The 26,052-nt window shown below is 47.6% G+C and overlaps 1 protein-coding gene across 1 annotated transcript in view; it reads right to left on the bottom strand.

Annotated features, from left to right (window-relative positions):
- Positions 1-26,052, bottom strand: part of ARHGAP42 (Rho GTPase activating protein 42) — a 113,025-nt gene that overhangs the window by 23,940 nt on the left and 63,033 nt on the right. The window contains exons 4-9 of the mRNA XM_049778605.1: positions 18,532-18,603; positions 8,455-8,556; positions 7,050-7,160; positions 4,256-4,360; positions 1,417-1,546; positions 506-606 (exon numbers count right to left, since the gene is read on the bottom strand). Of these exons, the coding sequence (XP_049634562.1) occupies positions 506-606; positions 1,417-1,546; positions 4,256-4,360; positions 7,050-7,160; positions 8,455-8,556; positions 18,532-18,603 (621 nt within the window). The remainder of the gene's footprint in view (positions 1-505; positions 607-1,416; positions 1,547-4,255; positions 4,361-7,049; positions 7,161-8,454; positions 8,557-18,531; positions 18,604-26,052) is intronic.

The raw sequence follows: 26,052 nt of genomic DNA on the forward strand, positions 1-26,052 counted from the left end.
GGCAGACACCATGAGCTACCACCCCACAGAGAGCAGCAGCTAAGCTCAAAGGCCGAGGCTGCACCTACAAACTCAGGCCCTTTCCTTTCACGGCCAGATGACCCTGTTTCAGTTGCTGTGCTCGACAAACATGCTTTCTACAGCCAATCCTGCAACACACCTGCAACTGTCTTTGCATTACATAAAGTGGTGTGATGCCCCTTGGCTCTCCAGGTGCAGGAAGAGGGAGCTGCAGGTCAGAGCAGGCAGACGAAGCTACTGAGCAGCCAGGAAACGGGTCTGCCAGCCAATGGTCCCCCCACTTACCGCCCCTTCAACTCTCTGTGGCTACAGAGGAGGCCAATCCTGGCCATTCTTTCTCTTGCAGGAGACAGCGGGGCTCAGGCTCCTGACCCAGGGGAGCCGGGATGGATCCAGGCCCCTTCTCATGTCGCCAGGACCAATGGGTGGGCGTAAGACCCCGTGTGTCTTGCATACGGGGCTCCTTTGGGCCAAGGCCACTCACCATCTTCCCACTCGACTTCACTTCCGAGACGCTCATGGTGAAGGTCTTGCTTCCCTTGTGGTAGGTGCAGTAATGTTTGGTCCATGTGAAGCCCAATGGCCCTGGGGCATGAAGCGGAGGGTCAGCACTGCACCAGGCACACTCCGAGGCTTCTGGGGAGTGAGTGGGCCCCCCCATTGTGTGAGGGAGCTACGGTGCTCTGGCTCGGTTGACAAGCTCCGCGTCTCGCTCTCGAAGCCAAAGAAGATGAAGAGTCAGAGCTGGAAAGATGGTGCAGTGGAGAGGGCACCTGCCTTTCATGTGGCCTAACCTTCAGGGTTCGATCCTGAATTCTGGCACCCCGTATAGTCCCCTAAGCTCTGCCAGAAGTGATCCCTGAGCACAGAGTTAGGAGTAAGCCCTGAGCATCGCTAGGCATGGCCCCAAAATAAAAATAATAGAGCAGAATCTACATTTCCAGGCCTAAACGTGCCCTGTTGGATCTGATGAAGTGTGAAGATTCTTTTTCTTTTTCTTTTTTTCGCTTTGGGGACACATCTGGTTTTGGAGTTACTCCTGGCTCTGCACTCGAAATCACTCCTGGCATGTTTGGGGACCATATGGGATGCCGGGGATTGAACCTGGGTCTGTCCCGCCCGGGTCATCTGCATGTAAGGCAAACCCCCTACCACTATGCGAGGCTCCCTGAAGTGTGAAAATTCTGAAGTGTGACAGAATCGACACTTTTATCCCTGAGACACTGACTAATAAACATGGGCCTACTAGGGTCATACTCAAGTGAGAAGCAAGACCAGCACAATGGGGAATCCCCAGAAAGACTCAGATATCAGATGTTCATTTCTTTGCATTCACATACCAAGACTGTGCTCCCAGCCCCACGCAGACCCCTGGCTCAGGGAGGGCGGACTCACGTTTCTCCTGTACATACAGGTACCCCTCCATGCTCCAGCGGCCCGGTGCGCGGTAGTCCTGGTTGGCGGTCTTCATCCTCTGCATCAGACGCTCCACCTCCTGCCGGGTGCTCTCGAAATTGTTCCGTGTCTGAAGGCCAGAGAAGCCACAAGCTCACCCACTGAGTCCCTCGATTTCCTGGGAAAACGCTCCATCCATAAATGAAGGGAGAAAAGCAGCACTCTCTGCTGCCACTGCATGCCCTGGTCACTGGGCTTGTGCCCAGGGCAGGACTTCAGTCTCTTGTGGCCTTCAGCTGATTCCCGTGGAACCAGAATGGGGAACGGGACTGTCCTTCCTTTTTCCCCCGAACCAAATGATGGACAGTGAGAGGACAGATTGGGAAACTCTTTTGTCAGCCCAGGTTGTTGGATATTTGTAACATCATTCTCTGTCCACTGATGGGCCACAGACATTTGTGTCTGTCAAGACAGACCCCAGGCTTTTGTGGGTCTTATATGGCCTAAAGGCATAGGTCTCCAACCTTAAAAGTTAAAAAAAAATAAAAAGCAGACACATAGGGCTTGGGTTTGTTTCTTTGTTTTGGTCTTGGAGCCACATCCATTGGTGCTCAGGTGTTACTCCTGGCTCTGCACTCAAGGATCATTTCTCTAGGGCTCAGGGGACCACATGGATTGGCAACCCAGATCAGCTGAATGCAAGCATATGCCTTTACCTACTATATTAGGTCTCTAGCCCAAGGGACTTGTATTTTTTTTTTGAGATGAAAACAAATTAAGTTAACATACTTTAAAGCACGGGAGGATCTGGCAGTGGCTGGCCATGTGCAAGACAAGGATCTTTTTTTTTTTTTTTGGGGGGGGGGGGAAGCACATGCTCAGGGATTACTCCTGGCAAGGTACTCAGAAATTGCTCCTGGCTAGCGGGACCATATGGGATGCCAGGGTTCCATCTAGGTCCGTCCTAGGTTAGCACATGCAAGACAGATGCCTTACCGCTAGCACCACCACTCCAGCCCCAAAGGCAAGGATCTTTACTCCTGTCCTAGTTCGCTGGCCCCCAAACACAGTCTGGAAGGGACAATAATATCTTGTTTGATTCTACTCGTCCTATTGCTGTTACTAAAAGGTCAATGCAGCAATTAATTCATGAAAAGGAAGGATTTCCTGCTCTCATTTCTTTCCATGAAGAAACATACTTTTCTCCTGTTACTGCAAGCTTCCCTCAGGGGAAAACAGCTGCTAAGAAGTTGGCTTTTCTTTAAGAAACTCTCTAGACACATTATTCCCACAAATACATTTGGAAACAAAGTCTTCTTGCTCTAAGATGGTTTTTTGCCTGTAGAAAACAAATCTCAAAGTAAGTGAGGAATATTGTTAAATTGCCCGTCTTGGTATATTTGCTCTTTTTAGCACATTTTCTCTTTTAAACATAAAATAAATAAGAATATTTTCCGGGCCCGAAGAGATAGCACAGCGGCATTTGCCTTGAAAGCAGCCGATCCAGGACCAAAGGTGGTTGGCTCGAATCCTGGTGTCCCATATGGTCCCCCGTGCTTGCCAGGAGCTATTTCTGAGCAGACAGCCAGGAGTAACCCCTGAGCATCACCGGGTATGGTCCAAAAACAAAATAAAAATAAACAAAAAAAAAAAGAAAAGAATATTTTCCAGGGGCTGGAGAGATAGTATGGAAGTAAGGCATTTGCCTTGCATGCAGAAGGTCGGTGGTTCAAATCCCAGCATCCTATATGGTCCCCTGAGCCTGTCAGGGGGATTTCTCAGGATTTCTGAGCATAGAGCCAGAAGTAACCCCTGAGTACTGCCTGGTGTGACCCAAAAACCAAAAAAAAAAAAAAAAAAAAGAGGGGGGGATATTTTCTAATTCCTCAAAGCCAGAGCTATAGGTACAGCAGATAGGGTGCTTGGCTTTGCATTGGCTGACCCATGTTGGCTCTCTGACATCCCTTATGGTCTCCTGAGCCTATCAGGAGTGATCCCTGAGCAAAAATCTAGGAGTAGGTCCTGAACACCAGGTGAGGCCCCCAAATGAAAACAAAATGAGAAGTTCTCAATTCCTCACCTCCTCTTTTGTTCTCTAGAATAATCCTAGAAATTATGATACATATTATTGAAGATAGAAATAAAAATGTTTTGTCTTTTATAATTTATTATTTTCTGAAAAAGCTCAAATGCATGCCTTACTGAAAAGCAATGGAATGAACTACAAGTGAAATACATTCGACTGAAAACAAAACCAAAAAATCCCTCCAAATTAAAACTTAACTACAACTGCGGGGCCAGAGAGATAACACAGCGGTAGGGCGTTTGCCTTGCATGCAGATGGACGGTGGTTCGAATCCTGGCATCCCATATGGTCCCTCGAGCCTGCCAGGAGCAATTTCTGAGCGTAGAGCCAGGAGTAGCCCCTGAGCGCTGCCGGGTGCGACCGAAAAACCAAAAAAACAAAAACTACAACTGCACATGTGCGTGCGCACACACACACACACGAAATAAATCCATGCCCATACGTCTCAGGGGGGCATTTCAGTAGTCAAAGGGTGTGTCTGGGGGCCTTGACATGGCCTATACAGCTAGGGGATGAATGGGGGGTGGGCTGGGGTCTGCATGCTCCTCCACTGCCCACAGCCCCTACAGGAGATGGGCTGGTATGACCCTGATAGTTCCATGGACACTTTTAACCAGCAGCTGGGAAACAAGAGAGACAAGAGCAACTGTCCTGCATGGGTGTGGCCAGGCCCCTTGAGACTGAGTGTTCCCATGTGGCCCCTGTGGGCTGCCCCTCAGCGGGCACCATGCACCAAACTCACACTGGACTCACGTTTTGCAAGTTGAACTGCAACTGCTGCTTGTAAGGTGCGAACTCCTGGGCCAGTTCATAGCCTTCGTGGTAAAAAGTAAATAAGCCCTGAAGGAACGACAAAAGCTGAAAAATAAAAGACGGGGCCGTGAAAACAAGTTTTTAAGAGGGCAAGGGAGCTAGATCAAATATAATCAACTGGGTGGGGTATTATTCTATTCCAATTCCACTAGTTACAATACAGTTACAATCTCCTGGCATGGCAATGCTGGCCCTAGAACTGTCGACTTGAAAAATAAACACAGGAATGACCAATTCTCACTCCAGTGTGGCAGACAGTGGTCACTAGACTGTGGGATCTGGCCAGACATTAAAATTCGAATATAGTTCTCCCCTTGGATATTTCCTAAGGAAGCTAGAATAAGACAACATAGCAAAAGTAGGGAAGACCTAAGGCCGGAGTGGTAGCACAGTGGTAGGGCTTGCACACGGCTGACCCAGGACGGATGAGAGCTCAATCTCCAGCATCCCATATGATCCTTCAAGCTAGGAGCAATTACTGAGCACAGAGTCAGGAGTAACCCCTGAGCACAGCCAGGTGTGGCCCAAAAAACCTCAAGAAACAAACAAAATAAAGTAGGAAGACTTAATATTATCAGAGGGAGAGAACATGGCAGACACCACCAGAGGGCAGCACGACCTCGGGCATGGACCACACTCCAGCAAAGGCAGGTGGGAGAAGCAATAACTCCAAGACAGCAGAGAGGAGCCAGGACTGGGAGCCAGGAGTTTAAGAATTAAGAGTAAAACCTGGAGGAAATGGCAGTTTATTTGTTTCTGGCCTTCGAACCCCACAGTCAGGAGCACTTCTGCACTGCCAAAGAACACTGACTTTGCCACTGAGTTTCCAGGACAATTGCTTATATGTAAACCGAGTCATAAAGGGGAAAACTGGGCATTTAAAACATTTTCTTGACTAGATGTTAAGTCCACAGCCTTGCCCACCGATGTGCTCCAGAAAATACTTGAGAGACCGGTTCAAACAGAACAACACGTCTGCAAAGGTGTTCCTCTGGCTGGCAGAAGACAGGCTCAAAATCATTGCCATACGTGAATAAGGACCCATCATTTCCTGTCTGGGAAATTCAGGGTGTGTGTGTGTGTGTGTGTGTGTGTGTGTGTGTGTGTGTGTGTGTGTGTGTGTGTGTTACGTAAATAAGGACCCATCACTTCCTGTCTGGGAAATCCAGGATGTGTGTGTGTGTGTGTGTGTGTGTGTGTGTATGTGTGTGTAGTCTTGCTGAAACAATGACCTGATATTTGCATCCCTGTGACAAGGCACCCCTTTTCAGTTACTCATTTTAGAAAGCAAACACTTCATTTGGGTTTGATGAGTTTGAAGTATTTCTCTTCTTTGACAGTTCCCGATAATGTGTCCAAATACAGCGTTTGCCAACTTTAGAATTATCCAAAGCTGTCAACTTTGCATTAACTGGTGATGATCAAAGCTACAAGTTCAGTACAGACCTTTGCAAAACAACCATATATCAGCCAAATTATCCAGTAACTTAAAATAGAGGTTTACTTCGAATAGAATTAAAATTACAATAGAATTGAATATGTAGATGCAAAGGTTAATGGAGACAAAGAAAAGGTCTTAAGATGCCTGGAGCCAGAACAATAGAATCACAGATGGGGTGTTTGTTTTGCACAGGGTTAACTCTATGGAATATAATTCCCTGAGCCTGCCAGGAGTAAATCTGAGTGCAGAGCCAGGAATAGCTCCTGAGTACCACCAGGTGTAGCCCCAAAACTAAAGGAAAAAAAAAAGGTGTGGACAACATTTACCTTCTAAATACCTAAACAAGCACCAAGTTTTTCAAAGTACTGCTACATATTCAAGAGCATATTCTAATATGCCAAGGCCCCCAAAATAAAATTTAGTCTCTACAGAAGGAACTTAATGTGAACCTATCTGAATCTCCCCCATCCAAGTTTTCCTCCTTTGAGACCCCAGATGAGAGGCAAGAACATCAGAGGTCAGCCTGGGAGGTGGGGGGCTGGAATCAGGCCTTTCAAGTGTCCCCTAAAGTGGGTTAAAAAGACCCCTGGGGTCATGAAATGGACTCCGCATTCCATGATTGATGACTTTTCAGCTGAAAGGAGCAGATACCAGCGTCTGTGCATGGTTTCTGCACTTCCACCCACATTGGCAGGGACATTTGCCACCGGTGATGACATAACACGGAGACATCATTGCCAAAGCCCATATTCCACGCAGTGTGATAATACATAGCATCCTTGATCCACCATCAATGTCTGAAAGATTATTCCAAAGTTCACCCTGCCTCTATCCTTCATTCATGTTTTTTGTTTGGTTGGTTGGTTTTTGGTTTGGGGGCAAAAACCAGGCAGCTGGAGATAACCAGGGTTATCTGCACTCAGAAATTGCTCCTGGCAGGCTCGGGAGACAATATGGGATGCCAGGAATTGAACCCGGATCCAACCTGGGTTGCAAAAGCCCTACCACTGTTCTCTCTCTCTCTCTCTCTCTCTCTCTCTCTCTCTGGCCCTCTCCCCTTCATTCCTAAAAACCTTGAGAAAGGAACCTGGGAGAAGTTCAAAAGGCTGGTGTGTATGTGTGCGCACAGGAGGGCCCAGCTTGGTCCCTGCCACCTCATGGTCAATCCCTTGAGTGTGGCCCTGAATTGGAGACAGCAACAACAAAAAACTGTAAAAGGAAAACAATCCAAGCTTCATTTATTTATTTATTTATTTTTGCAGAGTGCTTTGGATGAACGAAACACACACTTACCGGCTCGACAAATTCAAATTTCTTTTTCTCCTGGACCTCCTGGATTTTGAAGACATATTCCAGCGACGCTTCGTAGAAGTTGTGATGCTCTCGATCAAGCTGCGTATCTGCCTGAGGAAGAAGTGAGCCAGAGGTGGCAGAGGAATGAGGGATAAGGGACAGAGAACCCCCCCCCCCCCCAGGCTTTAGTGGATACTAAACCCAAGGAGAATTAAGTGCTAGGAAGACCAAGACTAGGGCAAGAGTTACCCACAGGACCCACTAGGGAAGGAAGAAACGAAGCAAAGGGACAAGAAGCCCATTGACCCAGAAAAATGAGCTTCATCGTTAGGAAGCCTCAAGATTATGGAGCTTTCAGGGGGCTTTGGTTTTAGAGACACCGCTCAGCTAGTCTTAAGTAAACCCATCTGCTGACTGAACATTGACTTTGTCAAGGATTGAAGCTTTATTGTTGCAAGATTTGCTCCTGTCATGACTTGCTTGTTCATTGTAGGAACTCCCTTAACTGGTCTGGCCCAGAGGCAGGGGCCACCTCCTGAAATCCAAGGAATTCCCTTTATTAGTCAGGCCCAGAGATGGGATCTCCTTTAGAAAAGCACCACCTGTCAAAGTTTTGCAGAGAACTACTATATTTTTGTTTGTTTGTTTCTTGTAACAAGCTCTTTTGCAAGTGTCCTGAGTTGATGGCCAGCGATGGACATTTTCTGGGGTGATAGCACTGGATTTTGGGGTCACATCCGGCAGCACTCAGCGTTACTCCTGGCTCTGCACTCAGCAGTCACTCCTGGCAGGCTAGGGGGACCCTATGGGATGCTGGGATTCTAACCAGGGTCTGTCCTGTGTTGGCCACATGCAAAGCAAACGCCTTACCACTGTGCTATTGCTCCAGCCCTGGCAGTAACACTTGAAAATGGAACCTCTGAGTTAACTAATCAGTAAAGGCCAGTGTTAGGGACCTCCTTAAAACTGGAGAGGCTGGGGCAGGAGCAGCAACACAGCAGGCAGAGTGTTTGAAATCATCCCCCGAGCCTGCTAGGAGTGATTCCTGCCTGAGCCAGGAGTAACCCCTGAACACTGCTAGCTCAAACAAACAAAACACATCAAAAAACAAAACTGTAGACTCTAAAAATAAGCCTTATTGGTGAAGACCAAAGACAGGCTTTCTCTGATGATTAAAGCACAAGGGACCTCATAATTTTAACCCTATTTCTTGCTATTGTAATGCTGTAATGTGTTTATCTGCTGAAGAATTACGTACCCACACTTTCAAAGGGTTGCATGTGGCATTCCCTTGCATGAGGTGCAGTCCCACGTGGGACATAATAAAGAACCCCAACTTGAGAACTGCCCAGTGCTTCCTTCCTGGCCACCCAGGTACTGTGACACCCAGCCCTGGGGACAGTACCTCTTGCAGGTGAGACTCCTTCTTCTTGGCCGACAGGTTGAGGTGCTTGTCTAGGACAGAGTAGTACTTTTCACTCTCCTTGTCGAACTTCTTCTTTCCGTCCTAGGGAGGAAAGCCCAGGGTCAAACACTAGCACCAGAGGAGCCTGGACTTGCACCAGGAGGGAGCAGGGGTACAGGGGAGAGGGCGAGGCTGGAGAGCTGCTGGAACAGAGATATATGGAACTCTGGAGAGAAGGCCTGTGGGTGGAGAAGACCCTGCCAGCAAGCTCTTGTGGGCACTTGGGAGACTGGGCTGGCAAGGCTCCAGCCAGCTGCTCAGCTGCAGAGAACTGGTTCTTTGTTTGAGGATCAGGGGGGCAGGTGCTCAGGATATCTGGGCCCCCTCCTAGTGGCTCTCGGTCAATCAGGCCTGTGGCTCCAAGCAAGGCCATGGAACAGGCGCTGCTTGGGTCTTGCAGAGCTGGGGACCCCCCCCCCAAGTTCCCTAGGCGGTACTTGGAGGCCTCCAGGTGGCACTTGGCAGTGATGGGGAACTCTGGTTTCAGGAATGGGACTGGGGGTGAGGGGTTTTGCCCTTTCCCACCCAGGACAATGTGTCCCCCTCTCCCTCCAGGCTTTCTGGGCATTCAGGAATCAGTTGTTTCAGCAGTGATTCTCCTCAGGACGCCCCAGTCTAGCAGGCCTCAAAGGCTGCTTCAGCCTCCAGCAGCTCAGCCACAGGGGTGCCTGGCTCACCTGCTGTGTGGGGTCCCCCACCCCCGGAAGGTGGAGGACACCCCCCATCCCTCTTACCCTCCAGACACAGGGGAGGGACCTCTTGAGGACAGGCCACACCACTGGGGCCATCTTCTCCCCAGTGATGGATGGACAGATGGGTACAGCCAATGCTGCTAGTCACAAATTCTGCTTCTTCTGCCCTGGAAGCCCCCTTTCCTTCCTTTCTGCATTTACTGGTTCTAGAAGGGAGAGCTCACAGCCGTCCTCAGTCAAGGCTATAACTGACTTGTGGGGATTATTTCTTTTTTTTTTTTTTTTTGGCTTTTGGCTTTTGGGTCACACCCAGCAGTGCTCAGGGGTTACTCCTGGCTCCATGCTCAGAAATTGCTCCTGGCAGGCTCAGGGGGACCATATGGGATGCCGGGATTCGAACCAATGACCTTCTGCATGAAAGGCAAACGCCTTACCTCCATGCTATCTCTCTGGCCCCGGGGATTATTTCTTATTTTATTTCGGGCACCGTGGTCTGCAGTGCTGTCAGTGGGTTCCATGCACACTTCGGGCCCTCACGCCCAAGCATGTTTGTCCTTCCTCCAATGCCCCAGTGTTCACTCTCTGGTCTTACCCTCAACCCTCTACTGGAGATCCTACTGAAAACCAGTCTGCAGGAGCTTTCATATATCTGTGTATTTAGGTTTTTGGGCAATACTTGGGGATGCTCTGGGCTTACTCGTGGTGTGCTGGTGCTTGAGGGACCATCTGGGATGCCAAAAGATTCTCTCCTAATGGAACCTGGGTGGGATTTGTGCAAGGCAAAGGCCTGACCCACCCTCCCTCTGTCCTATGTTTCACCACAGGGGCTTTCCTTTGTATAGTCTGTTCTGCATGTAGATTCTCTCTCCACAACCCTCTGGACAGAAGAGCATTGTCTTTATTTATTTGTTTGCTTGTTTAATTATTTATTTGGTTTATGGGCCATACCCGGTTGATGCTCAAGGGTTACTCCTGGCTCTGTGCTCAAAAATCATTCCTGGCTGGAGGACCATATGGGATGCAGGGATCGAATCCAGATCCGTCCTGAGTTAGCCACATGCAAGACAAATGCCCTACCACCGCTGTGCTATCGTTCCGGCCCCTGCACTGTCCTTTAAAACCATTATTCTGCATAATGTCTGCTTTCTTGCTCAAAAAATCGGAGGAAAGGGGTGAAGTGGCAGGCCTCGGTGAGGGCTCCTGGGGGCTGACCACATACCCTCATAATCTTCTGCAATGCAGCAGGGCCCAGCCTCCACGAGCTTGGAAGCCTGAGGTTCCATTCTGCTTTCACACTCACTGGGGGTGGTTGGAGGGAGCTGGGGTAAGGAGGTTGTTGAGCACAGATTCCTGCAGCAGGCCCAGGGCCAAGCCCAAGGACAAGAGCCCGAGCACATCCAGGCAGTCCAAAACCACCCCAGAAAGGGGAGGAAGAGTCTGAGATACCCTTAAGACCATTTGCAAAATACTAACAAGCTCTGTCATTGGCCTTGAGGAGCACAAATGCTATCCAGCTCCTGCATCTGACCACTGGAAACTCTGACAAGCCCAGCTCGAGACTCAGTCACTGTGGGAAGCACAAAGCCCAAAAGTTCCTAATGTGGCTGGCAATGGGCAAAGAGTAGGAATTTAAATCCTAGTTTTAGACAAGGGCAAAGTGATGCCCCGTCCTGGCCACACGAGGGCGCCAGAGATGAAGTGCACTCCACCCCCTTTAGAAAACAAGAGAAAACTCATCAAATGTTATCAGAGCCTCTTTTCCACCAAGGACCAATACAAAACTGTTGTTGTTGTTGTTGTTGTTGTTTGAGGGCTACAGCCAGCGGTGCTCATGGGTTATTCCTACCTCTGCAATAAGGGACCATTCCTGACAAAGGCTTGGGGACCATATTGGTTGCAAGAGAGATAACTTGGGTCTACCACTTGTGAAAGGTACACTGTACTATACTACCTACCTCTCTGGCCCAGGATTAATAAAACTTTGATTCAACAATTGCCTGAACAACCCTTAATGCTGCCAGGACAAACATTAAAAAAAATAATATTCCAAAATATTAGCATTCTCTCTCTCTCTCTCTCTCTCTCTCTCTCTCTCTCTCTCTCTCTCTCTCTCTCTCTCTCTCTCACACACACACACACACACACACACACACACACAGAGGCATCTGTAGGAGGCCAATTTAAAATTCAAATCGCAAAATTTTCCCATGTGCCTATTGTCATCAAATTATCACCATCAGAAGGCAGAGAGACAGCATGGAGGTCAGGTGTTTGCCTTGAATGCAGAAGGACAGTGGTTCAAGTCCCGGCATCCCATATGGTCCCCCGAGCAGGCCAGGAGCTATTTCTGAGCACAGAGCCAGGAGTAACCCCTGAGCGCTGCCGGGTGTGACCCAAAAACAGACAAACACAAAAGTTACCACCATCATTTGCTAAACAAACTCTACATATAAGTCTTGCAAACCCCTTCTTTTTTGTTTTTGTTTTTGGGTCACACCCGGCAGCGCTCAGGGGTCCATATAAGATGCCGGGATTCAAACCACCATCCTTCTGCATGAAAGGCAAATGCCTTACCTTCATGCTATCTCTCCGGCCCCGCAAACCCCTTCTTCAAGTGAATGTACAATTGGTAGAAAGGAAGGAATGAAGAGACATGGTAAATATTAACAGCCAAAAAGACTTCAGAAACACACAGGCTGGCCTTCACTGGGGAAGTGCTCCATTCACACTGTGGGCTAGACTTTGCCTCCTAAGCTGAATCTGCACGCTGCTCAGAACAGCTTCCCACAGCCAAATCTTGGCCCCCTAGCGTAGTTCCCTGAGCACGGTAGGTATGGCTCAAAGACTGCCATGAATTCACCAGCAGGAGCCACTACAAGAGTTTTCCTCTAAAGCAAACTCTAGTGGCAGAAGATATTTCAAAGCTGATTATCAACAGCATTCCTACCATCCCTTCTTCCAAAGAGCATCACATCAAAAATAAAGACAAGATGGTAGATGCTGGGTCAAACAAACCTCCCAAAACATACTTTCTCATATAACCTTCCCCAGCGGTTTTTTGGGGGACATAAAAACCCTGAAGATTGATGCTGTAGATTGAATCTGTTTTGGCCGCATACAAGGCAAGTGCCATTTGTCCTGCTGTCCTATGGCTCCAGCCCTTAATTTCCCTTTCACATCACAAGATGGGCCAACTGACAGCCTTTCAGCTCATGGGAGTCAACAGAGCAAACCATCCATCTTCTTGATTATTTGCAATTAGGAGTTCCCTTTCCACCTTCTTCCATTTTTCAGATTTGGGGGAACACTTATTAAGGTTGAAAAAATTAAAAAGGAAAATATCACCTTAATTTACTTGACAACATTATCAACAACACTGGAAAGTCTTAGTTCTTTTTTGCAAAGAAGACTAGGTGTAATTTCTTTCCTTAAACTAGTGGGTTGTGCCAGAGGAAGGGGCAATGTTCCTTGCATTCCACCAGCTCCAGTTTGAAGCCTTGGCACTTGCCAATGTCCCCCCAGTTCTGAGCTCGGAATATCCCCTAAGCACTGCTGGGTATAGGGTCCCCTTCCAATGCCAACAAATAAAATAAAAATGCTCATTAGATGAATCTGGAGTAAGACACAAGAAGGTGAGCTAGATCTGAAGGACTCTTTTGAATGGTGGGGGTGTGGAGAACCCCATCTCTCCCAAAACCACGTGGGAAACTAGTCATGGGGCGAAGAAGATGAGCAAAGTTACAGGAACTGAGACCGTGAAAAATCAGACAGTGGTGATGGAGACCATGGAGGCTGCAGTCAGCCGGTATGGGGCCAGATGGAGTGGGAAGACTGTACCAGGCGCCCCACACACAAACCCTCAGGAATCCCCGAAAACTCTGGTTTCTCTTTGACTATCCTCAAGGTCAAGGAGTTGATTTGAGTCATGGAGGAAGCAAAGCCAGACTTATTTGTACAAAGGTCTATGTGTTCCCCTACAAACCAACTGACTCCCTAAAAAGCCAGATTCAGGGACCAGAAAGACAATGCAGGACTTAAGATGCTGGCATTGCACCCAGCCCACCTAGGTGCCATCCCCAGCACCCCAATGTACTCTGAGCCTCACCAGGAGTCAACCCTGAGCACAAAGCCAGGAGTCAGTCCTGTACACCACCTGGTATGCCCCCACCAAAAAAAAGAGAAAGACTCAGGGGGCTCGCTGTGAGGGGGAGCAAGGGAAGTGGAGGCTTTTCTCTGCAGACTGAGTGTCCGCTATCATAGACCCCCATCCTGGGGGCTACTGTGACCCCAAATACACAAGGCAGTGAGACACAGCACAGCCCTGCAGCACACAGCAGATCCACTCCCCACAGGGGCCTCCTCCCACCAGCCACAGACTGAGGACCCCCCCCCCCCAAAAACTTGGGAACAGATGAGGAAGCAGTGCACAGGCCAGAAAATGTTTCTTTCTTTTGCTTTTTCGTTTTTGGTTTAGAGGCCACACCCAGCAGTGCTCAGGGGTTACTCCTGGCTCTGCACTCAGAAATAGCTCCTGGCAGGCTGGTTAAGAGGACCATATGGGATGTTAGGATTTGAACCACTGTCTATCCTGATCAGCTGCATGCAAGGCAAATGCCCTACTGCTGTGTTATCTCTCTGGCCCCCCCAGAAAATGTTTCAAGAAAAAGTGCTCCGGTGCCCCCAGCCACAGCTCTCACTTTCCAAACCCTGCTGTTTCTTCTGAAGTCGGGTCAGTCCTTGGCAAAGCAAGAAATGCCAAATACTCGGAATTTCAATTTTAATTCGTGTGTGTGTGTGTTGCCTATGTGCATAGTGTGTGTGTGTGTGTGTGTGTGTGTGTGTACATATAAGAAGTTGGCCTCCACTGTCGATCCATCTCATGATGAGCTCACCAGTATTACCAGCTGGGACCAGTTAAATCCTTTTACCATAAAAGGCATGTTTTTTTTTTTTTTTCTCCAGGCCTGAAATCTTTCTGCAATGAGCTCACAGCTTCTGCAGTCATGGTGGGGGTCATCTCTCCCTCCAGCTCCGAGCCAGGGGCTAGCAAGCCCGGTGCAGGCGTGGGCCGCGGAGTCCCCGGAGAGCCTGCAAATCTGCCTGCACAGGAATAATGCTGAGGGCAGGCTGAGAAGGGAGCCAGGTCCGAAGAGGAGGATGGAGCAGTCAAGGGAGGTTGGAGCTGCTCAGGGCTGCAAGCGGACAAAGCCTCGTCTCTCAGGGTACACAGCACATGTCCTGTTGTTTCCCCATCACCCATGCACAGATTTCAGGCTATGGCCAACATGTCAGTTCCCAGCTGCACGACTCCCCCAAACCCAAAGTGTTTCTTGTGCAAGTTCAGCGAGTATAGGAAAAGCAACAGGTGGGGTAAAAGTCAAGTTTAAAAGCTGAGGTGTGCCACATTCTGAAAATAACATCACGGATGTGAGAATAATAGTGGGAAACGATCACTCTGGATGAGAACTGGGTGCTGAAAGGAGGGAATGGGGGTGCATGACACCTCTTCGGTAACAAGACTGCAAACCAAGGTGTCTACAAGGAAAGGGAGGGAATGTCTGCCACAGAGCAAGGTCAGGGACAGGGAAGATGAACTGGAGAAATCAGTGGTGAGAAATGAACACTGGTGAAGGCACGGGTGTGGAACGTTGTATGACTGAAACTCAGCTATCAACAACCTTTTTTTTTTTTTTTTTTTGATTTTTGGACCACACTTGTTGATGATCAAAGGCTACTCCTGGCTATGTGCTCAGAATTTCAAAAATCAGGGCCTGAGAGAGAGCATGGAGGTAAAGCGTTCACCTTGCATACAAAAGGTTGGTGGTTCAAATCCCGGCATCCCATATGGTCCCCTGAGACTGCCAGGAGTAACCCCTAAGTGCTGGTGGGTATGACCCAAAAACAAAAACAAAAAGAAAAAAAAAGAAAGAAATTAAAAAAATCACTCCTGGCTCGGGGGACCATATGGGATGCCAGGGATCAAACCCAGGTCCATCCTGGGTCAGCCGCGTGCAAGGCAAACGCCTTACCGCGCTCTGGCCCTTATCAATAATCTTTTTTACTCCCTATTACCTCTCCCTAACTCTTTAATTCTGTGATTAATTTTGACAAAATATTTAAAACAACAATGGGGGGCAGAGTGACAGCACAGCAGTAGGGCGTTTGTCTTGCACACGGCTGAACGAGGACGGACCTGGGTTTGATACCCGGCATCCCATATGGTCCCCCAAGCCGGGAGCGATTTCCGAGCACAAAAGCCAGGAGTAACCACTGAGCATCACCGGGTGTAGCCCAAAAACCAAACCAAACCAAAACAAAACAAACAAAAAAAAACCAACAGGGACTGGAGCAATAGTATAGCTGGCAGGGTTCCTGAGCACTTCCAGGAGTAATTTTCTGAGCACAGACCCAGGAATAACTCCTGAGCACTGCTGAGTGTGGCCAAAAAACAAACAACAACAACAACAACAATAACAACAAAATGCAGTTGGGAAGGGGCTGGGGCTATGTGCTTCATGGCACAAAGTATCTCCAAGCTCATGGGTGCCTCTGTGTGCCAACCCAGAGCCTCTGTGGAGAATATACTCTCTCACTGACAAAGGCTCAAGGGCATCATGAAGGTAATGAGACTTTAATGCATCATTTTTTTGTAGCTTGTCTTACAAAAATGACCCTTTTACTTGGATGGCTTCGAGGCCACACCAGAATTTATGCACCTTCTGGGACCAAGGAAGCCAGTCAGGCTGCCGCTGTGGTATTTGAGGGTCTCCATCTGTGTTTGTGCAGGTCTCTGAGAAGGTCAAGGTGACGTGGGAGGTGAGTTCTGGAGTTTTCAGGCCAGGGGTGCAAATGTACTTGATGAAGGGCCAAAGTGAATACTTCATGTTTTTGCTGTCTTTCAGGGGTCACCTTAGCAATAATGGATATTTGTTGCATGCTTTCTTGGGTCAAACAAGCATTACAGCCCACAAATCAGTACAGAATGATTGGGTCTCCGGGCTAGAGCGATAGAATAGCACAGTGGGGAGGGCATTTGCCTTACATGCGACCAACCTGGGTTCGATCCCCAGCATCCTATATGGTCTCCCCAAACCTGTCAAGAGTAATTTCTGAGTGCAGAGCCAGGAGTAATCCCCAAGCACCGCTGCTGGGGTATGGCCCAAAGACTAAATTAAATAAATGGCTGGGTCTGAGAAGGGGCATTTTGAGCAGTATTTTGTGCTCAGCATCCATCCAGCCTTGCTGTACACCCACAAATCCACCAGGCTGCTTCTACTACTGTAAACCACTCGCATTCGCAGCTGGATCTTGTTTTGAGTTCTATTAATGGCAAGTACTAGAGCATTTCTAAATTTGGAGAAAGGGTTTGAGCCACATCCACAAATGCTCAGGGTGACTCCTGATTCTACGTTCACAAGTGACCTTGCTGGTGCTTAGGGGACCAGGGGTGATGTCGGGATTGGAACCAGAACTAGCCACGTGTAAAGCCTTCCCTCCTGTACGGACATCTCTCCTGTCTTCAACATTCCCTCTTTCATTGTGTTCTTTGGGTCCTCTATAGACATTAACATAAAGTCTTGGGGCTGGAGAGATAGCACAGCGGTAGGGCGTTTGCCTTGCATGCAGCCCACCAGGAAGGGACCAGGTTTATTCCTGGCATCCCATATGGTCCCCCAGTCTGCAAGGGGCAATTTTTGAGTGCAGAGCCAGAGTAACCCCAGAGTGCCACTGAGTGTGGCACAAAAACCAATCAATCAATCAATCAATAAAGTTAAAAATTTGTATTAAAAAAATAAAGTCTTTTTGAATCATTCCAGAAAAGGGGCAAGAGAGTACTGCAGGCAGGTAAGGCATGTCCCTTGCAGGCAGCCAATCACATATAGATCCAAAGCACTGCACTGGTCACTCAAGGGTTGACCCTTGAGTAAGCTCAACACTGAACCCAAGACAGTCTGATCCAGTTTCTTACAGGAAGCAAATGTAAAAAGCTGCCTTGATGCTACAAGAAGGGAAGGAAAGAGTCCAGGAGGGGCTGGAGATGGGGGACAAAAAGGCCTGAGAAGCAGATTCCTGGGGTCCAGCTCCTGAAATGAGGCTCAGAAAGGCAAGTTGAAGCAAGGTCAAAGGATATGCTGATGCTGCAATGACAGCTGTACGGGGTGTGGGGTGTACTGGCCACACCCCAGAAAGCTTTTCTCAGTAATGAGGCAGCAATTTCTAGGAGAGAGAACTGGTGGGTGGCTTTCTGGGAAAAAGGGTGTCGAGAATGAGAAAATGCTGTTAGGATTGTAGAGATAGAACAAGGGTAAGTCTTGGGGCTGGAGGAGATCACAGTGGGGAGGACGCATGCCTTACACATGACTAACGTGGGTTCGATCCCCAGTATTCCAGATGGTTCCTTGAGTACTACCAGGAGAAACCCCTGAGCATCACTAGGTATGGTCCCAAACCAAAGAAAAAAGGCCTCTTCACTTGCACACAGTGGGCTTGGTCCCATACAGTTCCTGGAGCAAGGACAGAGATCAGCCCCGACACAGGGCCTGGAAGAAGCCCTGAGCAGTCGGGTGTGGTTCCAAAACCCAGGAATACAAACTCACAAGAAAAATAAATAAAAAAAATAAAGGGGAAATGTCTGGGAGGCAGTGTCTGGAGAGCAAAATGGACTAGCAAGATCAGCAGAGGGAGGAATACACATCCTGCAGGTCTGCCCCAGGCAGAAAGCAGAGGTGGAGGAAGAGGTGGGCCCTTCTGCACCAGTTCAGACCCTGAATTTCAGGCTCCTATGTGATACTGTTCTGGTGGTTTGAACTTGAATCTAAGAAAGAAACCACCACATCAGCATCCAAATCAGGAGGCCCTGGACCATGCCCATGGATCTGTACTTGATTCAACATGGGTACCAGGCTTTGTGACCCACACAATGACTTCTCAAACACATTTTTGACTCACAGCAACTAAGAAATACAAGAGAAAATGGGTCCCTTTATCATCACTGCCCGAACTTTCAGTGTAAATACTACTATGATTTTCTTTTCGTGTGTTTGGAACAAGACTATGGCACCATGAATTCAGCCTCTCTTGAAAAATCCTTCATTTCCTATCCTCACAGGGAGGGAGGAGTGCTTTAGAGCAGGCTGGCTTTTTCTCCATGCAGTGCAAAAGTATCTTTTATACGGAAAAGAGTTCTAGTCTTTGTGCAAAAGTTAAAGTGACGTCCGGAATTTATGAAAAGGTCAGTCTAATTTCTAAACCGCTAACTTCTGAGATGATGTCATATTTAATCATCCGAAACCCACCCAAAAGATAACAGATACGGAATACTCACTTTGGCTGCCCCGATCTGCTCTTTCCGAAATTTCTCGAGTGGTGCGATTAAAACATCGTTGGCATTTTGAATCTAAAATTTAAAAATGCAAATACGTTGTTAAATTATGCATCGTTTTACCCAAACAATAGTAAAATAAACAAAAAAAATAACTCCTTTATTCGACTTATTTTAATAAGAAGACTTTGGGTCCTTGCTTCAGTTTCTAAATGAGATCAAAACACCTTGTGCATTTTTGACTGGTTTTTGCATTTTGCAGTTTTGTTGCTGCTATTCGCTTATTTGCAGAGAGGCAATGCCTGAGCTCCATGGAGGCAAAGAGCTGCATATAGGAAAGCCTGAGCCTGTCATTTCCATCTTACTGTGAATTGTTTTTACAAATTAGTTCGCACGATGCCAACAATAAAGTGAATAATGTCAAAACAAGTATAGGTGCTGAGAGCTCAGCTTGAGCCCTTAAGTTGCTGATCATATTCTAAGATTTCACGAAGAAACATCATGCCACATATTAAACTTACAAATACCTTTAATTACACTAACATAATGGCACTGGCTTAAGTCTCGCTTGAAAACTAACCTATGTAAAAGCTCTTCCCTTTTTCCACTAGGATACTAGAAGTCGACAGCTGCAGAATAAAATAAGGTTCATATTTTTTCCGATTTAATTACATTTTTTTTACCCTGGAGATTTGCCTGCATGTTTTCATTGTATTTCTAGCCCCACTAAAATAGTATCTTCGGTTTCAATTCCACGAATAACAGTTGAGCCCTAAACTCTAAATTGGGATTTACTTCAACTTTAAAATACAAAAATATTTCAGTAATGATCTGTAAGAATATGATGGGGGTGGAGTGAGGCCCAGGGGAATGAGGGGGGCGGACAGACTGAATGCTGCTAGACAGAGGCACTGAAAGTTCGCTTCAGAGGGAAGGAAATCTTCAAAAATAGCCATCAAGAAACATTTAGATTAGAAAGCATTAAAAAAAAAATGTAGGGGCCAGAGCAATGGCGCAGTGGTAGGATGCTTGCCTTGCATGCGGCTGACCTAGGATGGACCATGGTTCAATCCCCGGCATCCCATGTGGTCCCCCAAGCCAGGTGCGATTTCTGAGGGCATAGCCAGGAGTAATCCTTGAGCATCACCGGGTGTGGTCCAAAAACAAACAAAAAAAAAAAACAAAACAAAAAAAACAAAGTAGGGCTTACATGTGTTTTTACCACAATGCAGAAATGGCAATCATGTGTCAGCATGGGGCCAATGCTTTGGACTATGTAATGTGTCCAGTCAACACACTCAACCCCCTTCAATCTGATAGCGCCTATGCCAATCTTGAAGTGCAGGCTGAGAGAGTGGGCCTGGATGACTAAATCTCTCAGGGGGAAACAAGCTTCGGTTATAACCAAAGCATGCCCAGACTTTGGCGGAGGAAAGGGCTCTTCTTAAATGAGTGTCACTTTCTCATCAAGTTGAAGGAGGATCCTTGGAATGAACAGAGGTGATCTGCATGGAAATAAAAACTACATACACAGTGGGTCGGGCATTTGCCTTGCAAGAAGTGACCCGGCTTCGATTCCAAAGCATCCCAAATGGTCCCAAGCACTGCCAGGAATCACCCCTGAGAGCAGAGCAAGGAGTAACCCCTGAGCTGAATGTGGCCCCAAAACAAGCAAACAAACAAAAACCAACATGCTAGCAATGAGGTAACAGATCTGGAAAATTTCCACTGCTCTGTCTAGAAGCACCCAGAGGCCCCAATACCCAGAGCCTTTCTGGGGTGCTGTGGGCACAGCCTCTGTCTTCAGTGCCCAGTTCCCACACACCCATGCAGAAGCATCCGCTCCCTCAGAAACACCCAGCGGGTGACTGATCCTTTTCCAGAGGTGGTAGAAACAGAAAATGTTCCTTCCTTCCTCACCCTTCATTCTGACTCTCTGGATCCTTTTCTTTTATCCGTTTTTATTTCTTTTATTTGGGGGGGGGGGGGAAGGAGGACACACTCGGCGGCGCTCAGGGGTTATTCCTGGATCTGCTTTCAGAAACCGCGCCTGCCAGGCTCGGGTACCAGATGGGATGCCGGGAATCAAACCCAGGTCCATCCTAGATCGACCGATGACAAGGCAATCGCCCTACTATTTCTCCTGCCCCATCTCTGGGTTCTCTTCATCTTCAGGACTCCTCACTCCACACATGGGCAGATACACAATCACCGAGTTTGGGAGCACTTTACAACAAGCTGCAGGGGCCATGAGACATGCAGTGGGCAGAGACCTCACATGAGATGCCCAAAATGTGAGCTCTGGCACTGTCTGGTCCTCAGCACCCTGGTGTCCCCCTAAGTATTGCCCCACCTGCTTTGGCCACAATAAGGCCACTCAATGTCATTTGCTGAGTGCCATTCCCAGCCATATTCACTCAGGAACTACTCCCAGAGGTACTCAGGGTCTGTGCAATCCAGGGATTGAACTAGACATTTTGCATGTTCTCAGCCCATTAAAAATACATTCTCTGGGGCCAGAGGGATAATACAGTGAGAAAGGCCCTCATCTTGGATTTGCTCCCCAGCATCCCATATGGTCCCCCAACCACTGCCAGGAGTGATCCCTAAGTGCAGAGCCAGGAGTAACCCCTGAGCACCGCCAGATGTGGGCCCCCCCAAACCAAACCAAACCAAAAACAAAACCACTTTAGTTCTTTTGTTTAAAAAACAAAAAAAGTTTGCACGTGGGGAATAGCATTCTAAAGATTTTGTGTCAGGCGGAAAAGTATTACCAAAAGGTTTTCACAGTTTTTTGTTTGCTTGTTTGCCCTAAATAAGTACTGAAAACAGAACTAAACAGAGAGACCGATAAAATACTCAAATGGTGGCAGGTCCAGCTATGAAGAGGCTGAAGAAGTGGAGTGCAGCCTGAGGGAACACAAGCCCCATCTGTGTCCTCATGCACCCTGGAAAAGTAGAAGGGGGAAAGGCATCAATCAAGCCTTCCCAGAAGCTCCCCAGAAGTGGGGTGTCTGGGAACCCAAATTTCTGGAAGATCAGAAAGATAACGCAAGCAATGAGAACTGCCAACCAGCCACTGTCATGAATCTCCATAAAATGAATGAATGGGGCTTCTATGACATGAAGATGAGTTTCCTGGAAATAGGGAGTGTGGACTGTGTTCACTAAAGGCAGAATATCCTGGAAACAGAAATATGGGGAACAAAGAGATGCCAGAGGTGGACAGACAGCCCGCTTGGATGACTCAGAGCCTTTTTTTTTTTTTAAAACAGTCAAACTTATGTTCCCTGTAGGATAGTCACAAATAACTTAAACAGAGATTTTGCGCGTTTCTAGTAAAAATGCACCAAGTCTACCTGCCTCCTAGGACTTTCCATCTTTTGAGCAGCCAGTTATTCTGCACATGTGTCTCTTCAAACAGACCCTCAATGCATGCACGGTAATTTGAGTGTTAAAAGTGGAAAAGGGGCAGATTGCATGGGGCAGAGAGTTATGTGGGCAAAGGGGGAAGCAGCCTCTCTACATTCCGAGCTTCTGACTGGGCTGCCGAGGGCGATGAGGAGAGCCCGCTGGTCGACAATAAAGTCTGAACCAGGAGGAGCTGAGCCAAGAACAACCTCTTTCTTCCCCAGGCTCTAGCTGAGAGAGCAGAGAGAAGAGGGCAGAGGGGAGCCTGCAAGATTCCCTATAACCTAGTGAGTCATTACTCCAGCCTGTTCCAAATCAAATTCTCTCAACACTGGGTGACTCTCAGAAGGGTATGTTATTTCAGGATCATTTTCCCTCCTGATGCTTCATTTTAGGGTGCCAGAGCAATAGCACAGCAGGTAGGGTGTTTGCCTATGCGGCCAACCTGAATTCAATCCCTGGCATCCCATAGGGTCGTTCCCCCACCCCCACCCCCCAAGCACCATCAGGAGTGATTCCTGAATGCAGAACCAGGAGTAACCCCTTAGCACAGCCGGGTGTGGCCCGAAATCCAAATCAAACTGAACAAAACCCAAAAAAACAACTTCATTTGACTTGAATTCTCTCATTTAAACGAAGAACATTTTCAAAGCATCAAAACTATAGGGGGAAAATATGTCAAATATTCGCCTTAACTGTAACATAGGCCTCCTCACAAGTTTGGCCATCCTTATAATAACTTGCTCACTTATAATTCTACAATAATTGAGGCCAAGAGAGGAAAAAATTATCAGCAAAAGGTCGAACTCTTTCCAACTGTAAAAGACAGAGATATATGACGGGTCAAATGAGAAGTGACAGAGTATAAGCTACTTAAAATAATCGCTCCAGATGTTCTCAGCACTCATGCCCATAACAAATCCTTCTTTCCATACTGGCCCCACAGGGTGTATGCCTCGATGAGCTTTCACGGCCTGGTCAGCAGTGTGTCTCCACCTTGGACAGATGTTGACCAGCCCCAGTGGGTGGAGAACTGCAGTTTGGGGGACCAAGGGGAAGTAGGTCCTGGAGCCCCCAACCTGGATGGTCACAAACAAACATTTAGCAGACAAGCCACAGAGCTGGATTCAGAGACTCCTCCATCTGCACCACCAGTGCCTTGATCTTCCACCGGAGATGCTCCCAGGCCAACACCACCAGAGATGCCAAAGATTCCCCTAACAAAACTGCCCAGTGTCCTTACTTGGTTGGAAACTGACCTCCCGCCTTTCCTGCACCCCCTGACCTCACGGCGCCTGAGCTCATGGTATTAACTTATTTTCCCAGATTTCCATCTTCCGGCTACCAGGGGTCTAAATGGCCTTGTGTGGGGGTCACAGGGCAGGAGTTTAAACATTTTGTGTATCTCCTCCCCGCTTTTTCAAACTGTTTCTCACAGCTAAAATGATCTTGGGAGAGAAAAATTTGAGTCGCTCATCTGTTTTAAATTCTTCATTGGTATACTCAAGCAAATTTCTAATCATCCTGGTAAGTTTAGGAAACAAATGAAATTTCATTAAATTAATTCCCAGAGTCACAGTTGTTTTACACCAATTACATTCTAGTAGTGAAGTGTTAATGCACGTTAATTATAATTGCTCGGTATTTATGGCACAGCGCATTGTTTAAACCTTAAATTGAAGATATCCCAAAGTCTATTCAGTTTCTCAAATTGCCTGACTGCAGCTCTGGATCACCCAGGGGTGGGGATGGCAGGGGGCGGGCGGTAGTGAAGAAAAGGGAGGGAGAAATTGTTTTGGATATAGGGACAGGGACAGACATAGACGGGCTGAAAACTGGAGGGAGGCTGGGAAGAGAATAGACTGGCATGGATGTGCTGGGACATATGGATGCTTCTGGAGCATTCTCTCACTCTTTCTCTCTCTTCTCTCTCTCTCCTCTCTCTCTCCCCAGAGCATTTTTTCTCTCCCCTCTCTTTCTTTCTCTCTCCTCGCCCCCCCCACACAACTATAAAGCCAAATATGACAGAAAGATTGAACTCAAACATCAGTACAGCTGCTAAGTAATTCCTCTCATCTACTTATCCTAAAAAACAGGGTTCCGGGTCACTAGGGCCACATTTGGTGGGTGAAGGGGTGTAGTGGAAGACACCAGGAATCAAATTCAGGGCTTCATGCTCATCCACTGGGGCCATTTCCCTGCATTTTATTTGCTTTTTTTAAAAAAAGCATCTCTCTCTTTTAACTTTAAGTCTACACCCAGTGATGCTCAGGGAGAACTCTGTGATTAGGGATTATTCCTGGTGGAGAAACAACCCTATATGGGATGCTGGGGAATTGAACCTAGATTGAAAATAAATAAAAAAGAAAGAAAGAAAGAAAGAAAAGAAAAAGAACCTAGATTGAGTACATACAAGGCAACTGCCCCAACCATTACACATCTTTCTGGCCTCCTTAAAAAATAAAAGCATCTCTTTAAACTCCTATCACTGTGGGTTTACTCTTTCCAGTAATCAAAGGACTAAATTCTAAGCAACAAGTCAAAAGAAGAATGTAAACAAAATTCCCATTTAAAGTTACAGGCAAAATAAGTAGAGGGACCAAAGAGATGAGAGATGGTGCAGAGCTTGCCTTGAATGTAGCCAACCTCAGTCAATCCCTGGCACCACCAGAAGAGATCCCTGAGTAGTGCCACTGTGACCTGGCCCCTACCTCATCGCTGAAATAAAGTTTGACTGGGCTAGAGCAATAGCACTTGAGTTTGCTCTGGGCCATCCACCCTATTCAAATCTTTGGGTAAGTGATGAGGCTCAATTTCTCTCTGTGTGGATGTCGTATTTGTGTGATTAAAATGTCAGGTTGGGGGACTGGAGTGATAGTACAGTGGGAGGCACTTCCCTTGCATGTGGCCTACCTGGGTTGGATCCCTGATATCCCATATGGTTCCCCTTAGCACACCAGTAGTAATTCCCAAATGCAGAGCTAGGAGTAATCCCTGAGTATTGTTGGGCCCAAAGGAACAATAAAATGAAAGCAAGCTGGCTAAAATAATAACAATAATAATGGCTTCTCCTGGAGTAGAAAATGCTCCACTGAACCAATGCCACGAGCAGGGAAGAATGTGTGTATATGTGTGTGTGTGTATGTGTGTGTGTGTGTTTGTACGCGCGCACGTGTAGTCCTGGCAGGCTACATTAAGAACTGAAGGGTGATGAGGCAGAGGACATTTGCTTTGCATGTCACCAACCTGGGTTTGAGTCCCTGCATCCTAAACAGTTCCTATGATCCAGTCAGAAGCAGGAGTAACCCCAGGGCACTGTGGGCCCCAAACAAACAAACAGTAACAAGTAACTTTCCTGCCTCCACCCGCCCAATCTACCTGATTCAAGCCTGTGGTATGAGGAGGCAGAGACATGCTAAAGTGACATCCTGACATGGGACACGCTGACTCAAGGGTATGTTTATAATACATGCTATCTTGGTGTAAACACGCAGGAAACATTGTGATTGCAACTTGCACCATCCAGAACAGACAGACAAACAAATAGACACACATACACACACGCACACACACATTTTCTGTCCTGTTAAACTACCCTGTAGGGAAGGCTAGGATTCGGATCATTTCAGGACCTCCTTGGGGAAAAGAAACCCTTTAGAAATAAATCATTCCTTAATTGAATAAACCGGCAAATTGAATCAGGGTGGTTAAAATAAAGCTGGGGGAACCAAAAGAGCCTTCGAAGCTTTCCTGAGTGTGTGAGAGCCACCAAAGTCGGGGAAGCATCCGTGCCCCGTACTGGGGGCTGGAGGTCTCAGCTTGAACCCCTGAAACTTCCCAACACTGTGGGGACCAACTCCAGGCCTACTAAGGGCTCCCAGGTCCTTCTCTGCTCAGCTGGGGTGAGGGGGTCTGCCTTCCTGGGTGAGCTTATGGCCTTGACTCACAGTGTCTATGGTGTGGGATGCTGGTGTGTGGGTTCATGTTATGGAAATTCTCGGACATAAGACACATAGTAGTGGCAGCGGCAGCGGGGGAAACATTCCCTTTTAGGCCCCAAAACTGGCTCCTAGGGTGATGGCGAAGAGGTTCCTAGTGACTAGGGGACCCTTG

The sequence above is a fragment of the Suncus etruscus genome, chromosome 8, assembly GCF_024139225.1.
Source record: "Suncus etruscus isolate mSunEtr1 chromosome 8, mSunEtr1.pri.cur, whole genome shotgun sequence".
NCBI lineage: Eukaryota > Metazoa > Chordata > Mammalia > Eulipotyphla > Soricidae > Suncus > Suncus etruscus.